This window comes from Chelonoidis abingdonii, chromosome 3 (genome assembly GCF_003597395.2).
Source record: "Chelonoidis abingdonii isolate Lonesome George chromosome 3, CheloAbing_2.0, whole genome shotgun sequence".
Lineage (NCBI taxonomy): Eukaryota > Metazoa > Chordata > Testudines > Testudinidae > Chelonoidis > Chelonoidis abingdonii.
In genome coordinates, this window is record NC_133771.1 from 167296652 (window position 1) to 167310360 (window position 13709).

General features: G+C 41.6%; 2 protein-coding genes across 7 annotated transcripts in view; one reads left to right on the forward strand and one right to left on the reverse strand.

The window, feature by feature from the left end:
* The window catches only part of AIDA (axin interactor, dorsalization associated), a 60651-nt gene extending 54211 nt beyond the window's left edge, over positions 1-6440 (forward strand). Inside the window, exons 8-10 of the mRNA XM_032784378.2 lie at positions 1158-1280; positions 1788-1905; positions 3304-6440. Coding sequence (XP_032640269.1) covers positions 1158-1280; positions 1788-1905; positions 3304-3400 — 338 coding nt within the window. The 3' untranslated portion in view covers positions 3401-6440. The remainder of the gene's footprint in view (positions 1-1157; positions 1281-1787; positions 1906-3303) is intronic.
* A 187-nt stretch (positions 6441-6627) lies between these two features.
* The window catches only part of MIA3 (MIA SH3 domain ER export factor 3), a 221936-nt gene continuing 214854 nt past the window's right edge, over positions 6628-13709 (reverse strand). For 4 of the 6 annotated variants that reach the window (XM_075064319.1, XM_032784368.2, XM_032784372.2 and 1 more), the window contains 11 exons: positions 13140-13241; positions 12996-13056; positions 12798-12833; positions 12548-12615; positions 12150-12247; positions 11892-12023; positions 10669-10728; positions 10462-10538; positions 10242-10313; positions 8974-9103; positions 6628-8425 (listed from right to left, as the gene is read on the reverse strand). In XM_075064319.1, the coding sequence (XP_074920420.1) occupies positions 8139-8425; positions 8974-9103; positions 10242-10313; positions 10462-10538; positions 10669-10728; positions 11892-12023; positions 12150-12247; positions 12548-12615; positions 12798-12833; positions 12996-13056; positions 13140-13241 (1123 nt within the window). In that variant the 3' untranslated portion in view covers positions 6628-8138. Of the gene's footprint in view, positions 8426-8973; positions 9104-10191; positions 10314-10461; positions 10539-10668; positions 10729-11891; positions 12024-12149; positions 12248-12547; positions 12616-12797; positions 12834-12995; positions 13057-13139; positions 13242-13709 lie in introns of those variants that run through there. The other 2 variants (XM_032784370.2, XM_032784371.2) reach the window with 2 other exon arrangements.

Below are 13709 nucleotides of genomic sequence, written 5' to 3' on the forward strand. Positions count from 1 at the left end.
TTACCAAGCAATGCTGTTATTAAATTGTATGATAGTCTGGCTCTGCTTTCCACGTACCTATTAAACTCTTAACTCCCCAGTGGGAGACTGCAAAACCTGTTTGAAATGAGGAGGAGTGTACTTTAATTCCCCTCCCGAGTTTTTTAAGTGAGTCTAGTCAGAAAAGTAACTGTTTAATTTTTTTAAAAAGGCCTTGTGAGACAGTGTTTATTGTCTCAGTGACTTCGTACCAAACCTGTGTGGGATTTTTTTCTTCTTTTAAACTTACTATCCTTAAAATCTGTCTGGAATCTGAAAGTTGGTGGCTAACTCTTCAACCATAATAGTTTGCCACTGACTATTTAACGTATTCCAGCAGCCACCAGATGCCTTTGTCGGGGTCCCCATGCTAGGCACTGCCAGACACATGCCCACACAATAAAAAAGACAGCGTCTGCCCCAAAAAGCTCATGCTCTTACCATATGCTGAGGCACAACAGATGGATGAAACAAACTGGTGAGGGGAGGAGGGTGGAAGTGAGAGAGGACAAAGTAACAGTCAAACAACCGTAAGTAGAATAAACAGCAGATTTGCTTGTTCTGGCTTATGCTGGAGCAATGCAGTTGTTAATCTGTGCTTGCATAACAGAATCCAGTTCCCTCCCCCATACCTGTGCTGGCTCTAGAGTGCAAATAGGAGTGAAAAGTAGTGAGCACCGTTTCTAGCCAGGAAAGCAGGCATATCTGCATCTGGACATTCAGAGGTAATGCGTTACAACTGTATTTTTCCAGAGACTTTTCTCAGAATAGACCTTTAAGCTCTATGTGAAAACTTTCCTCAAAAGGGAATTTGATACTTCACTGGCAAGCATAAAAATCACCCTTTTTGAAAATAAAATTGACTAGTTCTGGCCTGTTGTCAATAGGAAGGTGACAGAACAGTGACTCTGACCTTTCAGGGGGTTCTCTTTGGAGTAAAAGAAAGAGGATGCAGATTTTAGAAACAGTGCTGGTTTTGGAATTTGAACCCAATGAACTGATGATAGGGTGTAATAAATATTAATATATAAATATGGATAAGATTTGTTAATAAGTGCATGTATGCTAATGATAAAATGACAAGTTTTTTTTAAAAAGATGTTTGACCTTAAAAGGGGCTAATTTTTTATTTCCTCCAGATGTGAATGGGGTAGACCTGACCCCTGTGCAGGATACTCCAGTGGCTTCAAGAAAAGAGGACACCTATGTTCATTTTAATGTGGACATTGAGATCCAGAAACATGTTGAAAAACTAACAAAAGGTGGGTAATTTTAGACTTCTGAAATGGGGTCCATGAATCTTCAGGGCAGTAGCCTTGACACTGCCCTGGGGTCTTGAGCCCCATGAATCTTCAGGGCAGTAGTCCTGACAGTGTCTGAGTGGCAAGCCAGGGTGTGTCTCTACGGTGCAGTAGCAGCTTCTTTGCTGACACTGCTACAGCTCAGTGCAAGTCCTAGAGTAGTGTCTTGGCATATTTTGCTTTCAGGTAGTACACGCTCTGTTACAGCTGTTTGGACCAGTCACACTGTCCTGCTGTGGTTCTGTCATTCATGAGTAATAGAGTGGGGGTACAAGCTCAGGGAAGTAATTCTAAGATTTCAAGAACCATGATTTTTCTTATCGATTCAGAAGATTTTGAGAAATAATAGAAGCCATTGTCTCTGATATATGTAGAACAGGTTACGATGACAGTCATATTTCCATGCCAAGGAATCTGTTTTAGGCAACATTTGACTAGTTTTTCTCTGATAACTTTTCCCCCCTTTAGGTGCAGCTATTTTCTTTGAATTCAAACACTATAAGCCCAAGAAGAGATTTACCAGCACCAAGTGCTTTGCTTTCATGGAGATGGATGAAATTAAACCTGGGACAATTGTTATAGAACTGTAAGTGACCTAGCATATAATCTGAGATATAGATGATATATAAATATACACGGTAGATTCCAGTGACATGATACAAAGGAACTAATCTAGAGCTCAGTTTGTCTGCTGATGCTTTGCTGTATTAGATATAGGAAACTGTTTACTGTCAAACTTACCACTTTGTCTCCTCCTGGTTTTCTTGCTACTTTATTCCTATGATCCTGAAAATACAATTACAAACCCTAGCATTTGGTTTGGAAGGAACTTTGAACAAACCAGCATAAAGGTGTCGGGTTATATAGGAGTTCTGCATTTTGATCCTTAACTAAAGTAATCAGATCTGCTACTAAAAAACCCAAACATCTTCCTGACTACCAAGGAGGCCTTCTTTTAGAATGAAACCCCTGTGGCTTGCCTCACACACCAGGGACACGATCAGGTCAAAAATAGCTTTCAGAAACAAATTACCTACTACAGTAAATTGGAATATTAAAACTGAAAATGTTAAACCCCTTCATAGTTATAGGCTAACTACTTGTACTGTCTTCTGATTGGAAAATGAAAGTAAACTGTTCTGGTTTGTCTTTCTTTAATCGGTATAGATTTCTGACTCTCTTGGTGCCACTATTGTAGTGCTGTAATATGAGTTGCAAACATTGAGGGGCATGACAGTGTCTCATCCCCTTAACTTTATTTTCTTCATTGCTGTTTATCAGCTGGAAGAGAAGGGCTGGGAGTTGTGAGCTGTCAGTTGCAAAATGGCCATTTTAGGGCTGCAGCTATTTGACTCTCCCAAATTTAAAGGGCCAGGTCCCAGAAAGCCATGCAGGTCAAAGTAGTTCTGTTAAGAGCAGTCATGCAGTTAGGGGAGAGGTGGGATGGCGGTCTTGCTTTGATAGTCCCAACTACTGTGTCACATGGGGACATGTTTTAATCCAAAGTAACTGTAATGGGAAACATCGCATGAAAAAGGCTCCTGATTATAACAATTTTGATCTGTTTTTGTTTTTTTTACAAATCTAAATGTTGTCAGAATTACCAGATAGTTTTTCTAATAGAATTAAACCTGCAGTAACAAGTTGCAGCTGTGTGTGAGGCAAAGCAAGATAACTCAAATGTCTTGCAACCGAATTCTGTTCTACTCAGGCTGGCATGCGTTTGAAAGTTTAACTTGCTATGCCTTGAAAATAATATTCCAAAGAAAAGAAAATGAGGAAACTCAGTTCAGTTTTTCCTGTGTAACCTACTTTTCATTATTGTTCCCTTGTACGAATCCTAAATTCATACCTGAAGCACTCTCACAGGTAGTGTCAGTGGGGTCTGGGTACTGTTGGAACACAAGCATTTGAGCCTGAGTTTATTCAGATGCATTTAGTTATCATTAGCATTCACCTTCAATTTTATTTCTTGTGATTACAGATACAAAAAACCCACTGACTTTAAAAGGAAGAAACTGCAATTGTTGACCAAGAAACCACTTTATCTTCACCTCCATCAAATGTTGCACAAGGAATGACCCTTTTGTGAGACTTGTGAACTAAACCACTTGTCACAAATCATGGTAGCTGCGTGTGTAGCACCCCCATCCTTCAACAGGCAGGAAAATGGCTGTATTCATGCCAGTAGGTCAGATGAGACCATCACACACTGCACAGCAATACCACAGGGTCAGAGGTTAAGCCTATCATTCAGGTGCAAGTTTCTTCCAGTACCTTTTGGATACCAGTTTTATCACAAGCGTGCTGAAGTATTTTGTGACAATTTCTCTTCATAATTGAGCTGTTTGTAAAATTTCAATTTTGTAACTTACCTCTTGTTTTTACCCTTGCTTCGAAAACCTTGCTAGAGGGTGGGAAGTGCCCCATTCACCAAGCCTGAAACAGCAAAATGTCGTGGCAGGTTTGCCAGCTTGTTTACTCTTGCTATGCTTGCTATTGCAGTCCCTCACGTTTTAGAGTCCTTCGCTCTGTCTTGTTGGGAGGGTGGGGGAAGGTGATAGAAAAGGGATTTTACAGAAAGAGTCTGCGAGTGGTTAAAGAAGCAGTAGGAGGATGGTGGTTAGAGAGAGAGAGTCAATCCAAAGTTGAAATGCTGCTCTAGAACGTCTTGTCAGCCTGCTCTTTTGTCTTACCTGGCTAAGTGGCAGAGGAAGGAAGGGAGGAGTGTTGAGGGTAAAAGGGAAGGTGCTGGTGAGACAGCCAAATTGTCAACTGTTTATCTCAATCCCATTCAGATAGTTCCCAGACATGCAGTATCCAGTGTATCATGTGATTTCAGGTAGAACGTGTCTATTATTACAAGTGTTGGAATCCCTTAAAAATCATGAATACTTACTTAAGGGAACAACCTTCTTACATTCTTTTTTCTATACTTTGTATTTCCTACCACTTTCCCAGACAGTGGTGTGCAAAGGGGCATGTGTGGGAGAGCTTTGGGGGCCCATCCTACTGCCTTTGCTGTCAGCGGGAGTTTTACCACTGATTTCACAGGTGGTAGGATTGGGCCCTTACTGTTCAGTGTTTTTGGTGGGGGCTTTATGCTAACAGTTTGGAAGTGCTGTGGCTATCTCAGGCTGTCAACTGAAGACAGACTCGCCTTCCCATGAGAAACTGTTTTCATAAAACCTGATTGTGGATCTTTGCATACCTCTATTTGTATGCAAGTCTGAAAACTTAGTCTAAAATAACCTGGTTTTTATGTAGGTAGATAGGATTATCATTTATTTTCTATATTATTGAGATGCATAGTGTGTAATAAGCTGCAGGGCATTGGCTTATTATAACATGAATATTTGCATCCACCTTTTGACTTAATAAAGGGACCGAAGTAGAACCCATTCAAACTTTTCATATATTCAATGAGTGGAATATTTAATACAGTTCTTCAAGGTCTGATGTGCTTCATGTGTATCTTAAATCGTGCCTACATGCACACTGCTATGCTAACAAGGACCAGCTCCAGGAGAATGCAGTGTCAAGTGTTAGCTCTTCTAATAGCTTGGATGGAAATGTACCATTAATGCCTTTCTTTCTGCACCATGTAATACTAACTCACACCAGAACACAGTTTAAAAAAGTATGGGAAAATTTATTTTTTCACTTTTCATGGCAGTCCGTTTACGGAGTGTGGCGGGGTGTTCCTTTCTGCCTCTAGTACAGTGATTTGAAGGGAACTGTAATGGGGATAAAACAAGGCCTTTTGGAAGCTGAATTTAATCTTGTCTTCTCCCCTTCTTTCCTCTCCTCTGGCTTAACTGTGGATGAGTTCACCTCAGTGAGCAATTTGGCTAATGGCTGAAGAACTGTGTATTTTCCTGTTAAGAGTTCTTCAAGGGACCCAATCACATTATAACCTTTTACAACAATGTCATGCCTGAAACAAACACTAAATATCTTGATTAGTTTGGTTACATTTATTTTAAATATAATCTGCCACAGTGTTCCTTCATTGTGTTGATGGTGTTGTACAAAGGAAGGAAACATTCATTAAATAAACTGACTATCTTATAGGTGCAAAACCACAATCTTTCACCCTTGCAAAAGGTGTAGTGTATGACCTTAATCATCCAAAGCACTTGCTTAATTGCAATTATTTGCATGCTTAAAGTTAAAGCCAGTGGGTCTCTGCAGGCACCAGTGCTTTGCTGAGTAAGGTTCTAGGCCTCATGTAGCCTTTTTAAAGGCCATTGTAAGAGGCTTCCATCTTTTCTGATGCGTATGTTTGTCCTACTAAACAAACATACATTTTGTCGCTATGTACTTGTCTACATACGAAGTATTCAAATACATTTCCATATAAACTGTCCTGTTAAGTGATCAGTCAGTCAGTAATGGGGGGAAAGTTAAAACATACTCACACCCTCACTGCTACACTGATTGCTGGGGATAATCCTTTCAAAGTTAAGAACTATTTAAGATGTTAATTGAGGGGAGTTAAATGAAGTGGAATAAACTTGCTGGTGGGGGGGGGGGGGGGGGGAATAACAGGTTAAATTTTAACTTGAGGGATCTGATTTTTCAAAGATGGGTTCCTTAAAATGCATATGTAATAGATGTATACAATTAACCAGTTACATGTCTACTGGTGAATGGTTAATGAGCCAATGTGTACACTAGTGCCTACAAATTAAACATGTTTTCATGTGAAACAGATCCAAACTATCCCCCTTGAAGTCCTTCCTCAGCTCTTGAAGTCCCTATTAACTGCAATTGTATGGAATGTCAAGTGCAGTACAGTTTGAAACCTTGTTTGTTTCAATATACAAGTAGAGCTTTGTATTTAACTAATTGTAGATGAATGTTTGTAGAAGATCCATTCTCTACATTTTTTTTCATCCTTCATGATGTAGTGATCCCTGAAAGACTTTCCCAAAAGTGAAACATAGGGTGCTGCTTGTATAGCTATGCACAGTGGTGATCTACAATTCTGCTGCATCAGTCAGAGCTTGAGTTTAGCTAAAAGGTCATTTCTTGTTATGGTATTTGAATAACCTACCTACAGTTACAAGGCAAATAAATGGCTGCTTGTATGTGGAAGTAAAGATGTAGTTTCTGAAATTGGCCCTGCACTAGATTTTTTGCTATCCCTCTCCCCCAAAGAGAAATTATTCAAAGCTTTGTATGGCAGAAGATTCAACTTTGCTCCCTGGAATGGAGCTAGCTTCCCAGTACAGTAGAACCTCAGAATTATGAACACTTCAGGAATGGAGGTTGTTTGTAACTCTGAACATTAACTTAATACAACTTTGAAACTTTACAGAAGAAACATGCTGCTTTATTTTTTTAGTAGTTTAAGACAATACAGGGCTTTTGGGTCTAGTGTTGCCTGATTTATTTACTTCTAGTTCCAAATGAGGTGTGGGGTTGACTAGTCAGTTTGTAACGGAGGTTCTATTAGTCATACCTCTTAAAATAGAGGTATGAGGCTTTCCCTTGTAGCTGTTTAACCACCTCACCCAAAGTCCAGTAGAGGCTACTGATGCTTGCAGACTAGCACCACTTCAGCCTACAAGAAACTTACTTTTTCCCTCCTAAACCATTTGCCGGGGGGAGATCCTGTAAGCTTAAAATATAAATCTACCTTCCCTGAAGTTTGATTTTGTATAGTTCCATTTGTTTAAACAATTTGCTAAACTCCACAATTACATAGGATAGATGTAGGTGCTTTGTAAAGGACACTTTACTTACTATTCATGATCTGAATTCAGCCCACCAGTTGGAAGTTCTAGCCTTTATATTTTTAAAACGCCCAGGTAGAACTGTGATGCAACAGTGAAGAGCTCAAACTACATACAAAACTTTGAGATAGTTATGCTTCTGGGAGATTTTTTTTAAAAAACTGCATTGGCCTCAAACTTTTCTGTACTGCAGTTAAGCAAATGGACCACAGGCTAGCCTGGCTTTCACTACACTGTGTGTCAGTTCAAGGCTGTGTACATGGGCAGAAGTGATGTAAGATCTGATTACAGTTCAATAAAACCCCCATGACTTAAATCTCTTAAGATAAGGGGTTTGCTTGAGCCTCCTCTTAAAAGGGTTGTACAACTGCTAGTGTGAGTGGCTCAAGTTTTACACAAGGAATGTAGAGCATTTAAGGTTACTGTTAACTTCTCACAAGTGGCTTACATTAACCCCAATCACAATGACTAAGTGTCTTTCTAGAAAACCAACTGGCTCAAGTTGCATCCATGACAGATTCACTTGCATGCTCAAATAAGATCTAGCAAATTTATTTTGCTCTTTTTGACCAGACATCTTAAAAAGGTAAATATTTTTACAATCCCTTTAGACCCTTGGTCTATGATAACTGCAGGTTAATGTGAGGGAGAAGACAAGTTGGGTAGCATTTTACTTACAAAAATATTTCCACAGGAAATGTTTTGATTACATTTTTCATGAAATTTTAAGTAATTCAATAACTGGTTATATAGGCTACATTAATTAAAACCAAACCACACAGGTACTTTTGTATTGCACATTTAAAGAGCTGCAGGTGGCCCACAGCTGTAAGAAGCAGGCTTCAAGTCCATCACAGCATATGATTTTTGCATCCCTGGAGGGTGTGTGTTCTTTATGATGATATCAAATGCACATAGCTAGGGAAATTTGAGGGAAATATAATTCTGCAAAAACTAATATACTGAAACCAAATTTAAGAAAATTAAAAGAGGGTTGTCTTTTTGAAGCCATTTAAAGTCCTAACTGCATGAAACGTGCTAGCATCCAGTCCACAGAGCTGCCATCCAACAGCTGAAGTTACGGTTTTTGTTCTGGAGGATGTGTGTAGTCCCTGGGGCCTGCTGGTGATGGTGGACAAGGAGGGGCTGGTGGATAGTCTCTAGATCCTGGTGGAGGCAAGTCTCTACTTGGAGGAGGGGGATAGTTCCTTAAAACTTGTGGGGGTAGCCGTGGGCCAGGAGGGCCTCCAGGTCGAAAAGGAGGAGGGAAACGTACATATCCTCTTGGATCAGGAGGCAGGTCTCTCATTCCTAATGGTGGGCCAGGTAAATAGTCTCTTGCAGCTGGAGGTGGTGGACCACGAACTGAAAGGAAAGAGGGAAAAGACTGATGATGGAAGTGCCACCTACACTGAAGTAGTGATTACATCCATTTAAGGAAAATGATACAGAAGTTTCCTAATGTCAGCCTGTTCACATCCTGGCCCAAAGCAGTTTAGCTAAAGAAAGATTTGCACCAGTCAGAAAGATGTCTATGGAAACTGCAACCACAAATGCCTGCCGGGGAGATTTTTGGCAGCTAGTGTTTCCCTCCCCCCCACTATTACTACTGTACAATAAACAAAGGAGCCACATTCAATGATATTCAGCAAAGTGATACAGGGACTCACGGGGTGTGTCTACATAGCAAACAAACACCTAGGACAGGACTGGGCTGCAAAATTCAAGTGTAGCCATTGAGGGCTGGGCTCTGGGACCCTCCCTCATTACATTTAATTGCAGTGTAGATGTGCCCACAAGGTGTTTAAAGGAGAAACTCTCACTGCTTCAATAGGATATGGAGGAGCTACTCGAAGTAAAAACTTTTTTCAGCCTTGCCTCTTAGGTTAAACTCAAGCATAAGGTAATCATACCTAAGGGTAGAGGAAGGGGCCGAGACCCATAGTGCCCACGCAGTGGAGGTGGCAGTACTCCAAATCGAACTGGAGGTGGCGTTATGGGTGTCCCAGGAAAAGATGGGGGACCTTTAGGACCTAGGTTCACCTGTTCAAGACAGTTTGAAACTTTATTAAAGAGAATATGATTTGTGATAATAGGCAAATATACTGATGCTGAAATACCAGAACTAATCCAAGTGCCAAGAGTAAGAAAACACAAGTAAGGGCAAACAGCCAAAGAGCAGCAAGTTGTCAAACCTCCCTCCAGCCCTTTGCAGAGCATGGAGTGTGCTGCCTGTTGAAGAATCTGGTTTAGGCCACTCAACCGTACATAAATTAAACATACCTTTGGGATGACCGCTCCTATGGTACAGCACAGTCATGACCAGGGCCAGTGCAAGGATGTTTTGCACCCTAGGCGAAACTTCTACCATGTGCATCCCCCCTGCACTCCTGCCCTGAGGTGCCGCCCTGCTGCAGCTCCCCACCCCTGCTCCATGCATGAGCACGAGTACGCTGTCACTGCTTCACTTCTCCCAGTGCCTAAGCTGATTGGTGCCACAAGCCTGGGAGGCGGGAAAAGTGAAGCAGCCACAGTGTGCTCGGGGAGGAGGTGGTGGGGCAGGGAGTTCCCCTCTGTGCAACCCCCTCACTTACTTGCTGGAGGCAGCCCTCCCCATGCTCCCTTGCCCCAGCTCCCTCTGCCTAAATGCCAGCAGCTACGGGGGCTGCCGAAGAAAATGGCACCCCGCAAATCCTAGTGCCCTAGGCGATCGCCTAAATGGTTGCACTGGCCCTGGTCATGACTAACCCTAGCTCCCAGCTGCTTACCCCTTTAAAATGCCAGTAGGCCCATACAACATTGCTGGATGTTAAATGCTAAAAACCAATTCTTTTCTTCCTGTAGTATAGGCTGAGAGATAATCTCAATCCTTCTGTATCTAAATATGTGTAGTACAATATCCCATTTCAGTGGATTACTCTTACAAGTTCTCCTCAAAGATAAATGTTTGCATGCAGCCCTTGACAAAAGCAATAGGGTTTTCATCATATTGCAATAAAAATTCGACATAGTTACGCTAACAGAGCCATCAACAGGAGTAAAGAAACCTTTAAAAACAGAGCACCCATGGTTAGTTTTGCAGAGCATTTAGCTATTCAGCAAGTTAAAACACCATGCCCTTGATTCCTCACCATCAAAGCAAAGAGTGCACCAGCACCATATCCAGCTGCCAAATACTCACTGCTGCTGCTTCAGAAGGTGAAGGCGGAACAGTAGATATACTGGGGGCTTCGGAGTCTTTGGGAGGGTTTTGCTTTTGTTTTTTGGAAGTAAATGATGGACAGGGGATACAGACAAGATAGAACATGATGCACAATTAAGAGGAGAAGCGGCAGGTACAGTGGGTCACAAGAAATGCTGCCTAAAGTGTTCTTATGGCAGAAGAAAAGTTTTCATCTTACCACTCCATCCAGGAATGTGGAAGGTGAGGAAGTTCTTGGCCCACTATTGACCAGGGCTGCTATAGCAGGGCTAAGATCTGTAAGAAAAGCAGAAGTTTCATATGACTTTATTCTGCTTTGGAAGAGGAACCCAGGCCTTCAGTTACATGTTTCTGGTCAATAAATAGCTAACCGAAGGGGTTGGAGGCTGCAGCTCACATTACTCACCTGGGACAGATGATCTTCCAGACAGCTCAGGTGGCCTCCTTGGAGCTGAAGGGCCATCCACTACCGTACATTAAAAGAAATATAAAATACAGAGTTCAGACACAGACTTGTTAATTCAGCTAGCTACTTCTATAATAAATCCATATCTTCTGTACAGTGGCCCTTACACATCACTAATTGCATACAGGTTCAGTGGCACCACTTGGGGTAGAGAGAGAAAACTGAAGTTTGGGAGCAGTTTCCTTTTGAACCCCTTGATAGAGACAGAATTTCCCAGCACTATCCCCCTATGAGCCAGCAGTGGAAGTGCAGGAAACCCTTCCTTAGGCAAGGGGTTGACACTTCAGCACCTCCAGAAACAAAATGGCATAGGTTTCTAAGAATTTTCACAAGGTGTAGCATTTTGGATTAACGGAGTAAGAAACTGATTTTATTTTTTTAAACAAGTGAACCCTTACAGTGAAGGTAAGCTCATTACTTAATCTAATGCGGACAGATGCAGTCTCTCCAACCACTCTTTTGCATGTGAAAAACTCAGAGGTGTAAATACATCTATGTACAAGTATAACTGATGGAATCCCTAGCTGAAACCATGCTGATTAAAAACAAAAAAGTCAAATGCTGCTACCAGGCCCCCCCTTGATCTCAGTAGTACTGAGACTTTCAGATTGCAGTTTCTTTTCAACAAAATTTGCATTTGGACTAACCCATACGTTAAACGATAAGCTTCAAAACTAAAACGAAAATTAACATGAACCCGTAAACTTGTGCTGAATGAGTTCTCTGGCCCTTTCTGGTTTGCCAGGGACATCCCAGAATGCATTGTTCTGCAACAACACAGATACGATTAACCCTATCCGGAGAATTTCACAAGATGAAAAAAATAATTTCAAGAACGAGAGTCACACAATCCCTTTTTGTGCTGACTGCCCCTCTCAATGTGGTTAAAGTGAGGGCATTCAATGTATATGCCAGCTTTACTCAAGTTCTCTCTTGCAGTTCACTGATAACACTGTCTAGGGACTATAAGCACTAGTAAAAGGCAATATTTAGCATTTGAGTATTTCTCCAAGAGCTCCACGAACAACACCTCTCTCAAATAAGGATAGACAGGAACAGAAGTCAAGGCCACAAGTGGGAACACAGATTAGACCTCGTAATTCTTGTGTTCATGGCTTCCTCCCATAAATGTCTATGGCTTCAGAAGAAGTTTCCCTCCTTACCAAATTCACTTCTTGAACCTTCCCTTCGTGTGGCAGAGGGGGGCTGACCAGGAGCTTCCATCATCAGTGGCGGGGAAGGACCTCCTCCACTCACAGGTGATGGCCCAAAAGAGCCATCATGGCTCAGTGGACCTGTGTAAAGGGTGCAGCAATACTTCATTCATCCAGCACAGTTATTTCACTCTATAAATATTTAGAGCAGGACTTCACAATCTTTAGAAGAAGGGTGCAGGCGAAGGAGGGAAGAGCAGTATTTACCTCTCCGTGCTGGGACTTGACGGTCAGGTCTGCCTGCAGTCGGCTTTACAATTAATGGTCTTTGAAGCATTGCAAGTTTTTGGTTCACTTCTATTAATCTAAAAAAAAAAAAATAAGCACACATTCAAAAATAATTACTTTGAGTATGCTTGGTCGGTTATTCAGGCCACGTGCATTGTAAAAGCTTACTAATGTCTTTCAGAATGAAGATATATTTAATAGTCAAGTGAATTTTTAAAAGGTGCGTCACTGATTCAAATAAATGGTATGGCTGACCTGCTTGTTTAATCTAGGAAGTGTAAGCTACTTGGGACAGGACTGCAACTTCCTTTCATTTGTGCCCAAATAGTGCTATGCACACTAGACTGAGCTCCACGAATAGCTTGTCACATGCTTACTTTTGCCTCAGGTTGGCAGCTTCTCTCTTTTCCTCAGCCAAAGCTCTCTCTGCAGAGCGGGCAATGAGCTGTTCAGGGAAAGAGCAAAACAGGTACTGTGGAAACTGAATGCACTTGGGACCAAAAAAAATAAGCCACCAAAGTTTCAAACTGCTCCACTCAGGAAGCTAAATGCAAATTAAATAAATCTAACATTGCAGACTCTTTAGGAACTGTAGAACAAGGGTCAGAAAAGGGAACACGCTCTTACCCAATTGTCATGGGCCTTCTTCTCATGACCAGCAATCTTAGATTTAAGAAAAAGGAAAAAAGTGGTTTTAGCTTGGTTTATCCAATATTTACTCTATCTCAAAATATGTAATAAATAAATAAATAAATAATAAAAAAAAGATGTAATAATACAATATAAAGAAGCCAACTATGACCAATGAGCAGGAATATCTTTTACCTGGTTTTTATAAGATCTCTCTGTTTTTTTCAGCTCTTCCTCCATTTCCAGAATTCTTTGCCTGTAAAATATGAAAGGTTAAAAAAAAAATTCTCCCCAATATCCAAAGTTAGAACACTGTGAACCTCTAGTAACTGAAATTACTTGTAAACTTTCACTTCCTCGACAGCCAACACTGCTTTTTCATCTGCAGCAGACAATTTCTGCTCCTTCTCTTGACGCTCGTACTCCTCCTGGGTCAGCTTCCTGGACGGGAGAGAGAGAAAGTTACTTCACTATACCACACACCTAAGATCTTACAGTGAAAACTAGAAACCCGGCTTGCTGTATCTCATGCCTTCTACCTACAAGAAGAAAGGAGACACTAGAGCAGTGGTGGGCAACCTGCGGCCCATCAAGGTAATCTGCCGGTGGGCCACGAGACAGTTTGTTTACATGTGCACAGCTGCCCGCAGCTCCCATTGGCCAGGAATGGCAAACCACGGCCACTGCGAGCTGCAGGTGGCTGTGCACATGTAAACAAACTGTCTCGCGGCCCACCAGCAGATGACCCTGACAGTTGCCCGCCACTGCACTAGAGAAACGTGTACAAAAGTGGAGAAAAATGTTCCGGACCCAGAATATTCACAGCCTTCTGAGCCAGACAAGTAAACCAAATCTATATCCTGAGAACTCAAAATCTCAGGTGCAGAGCTGACCAGGAGTGAGAGAGCC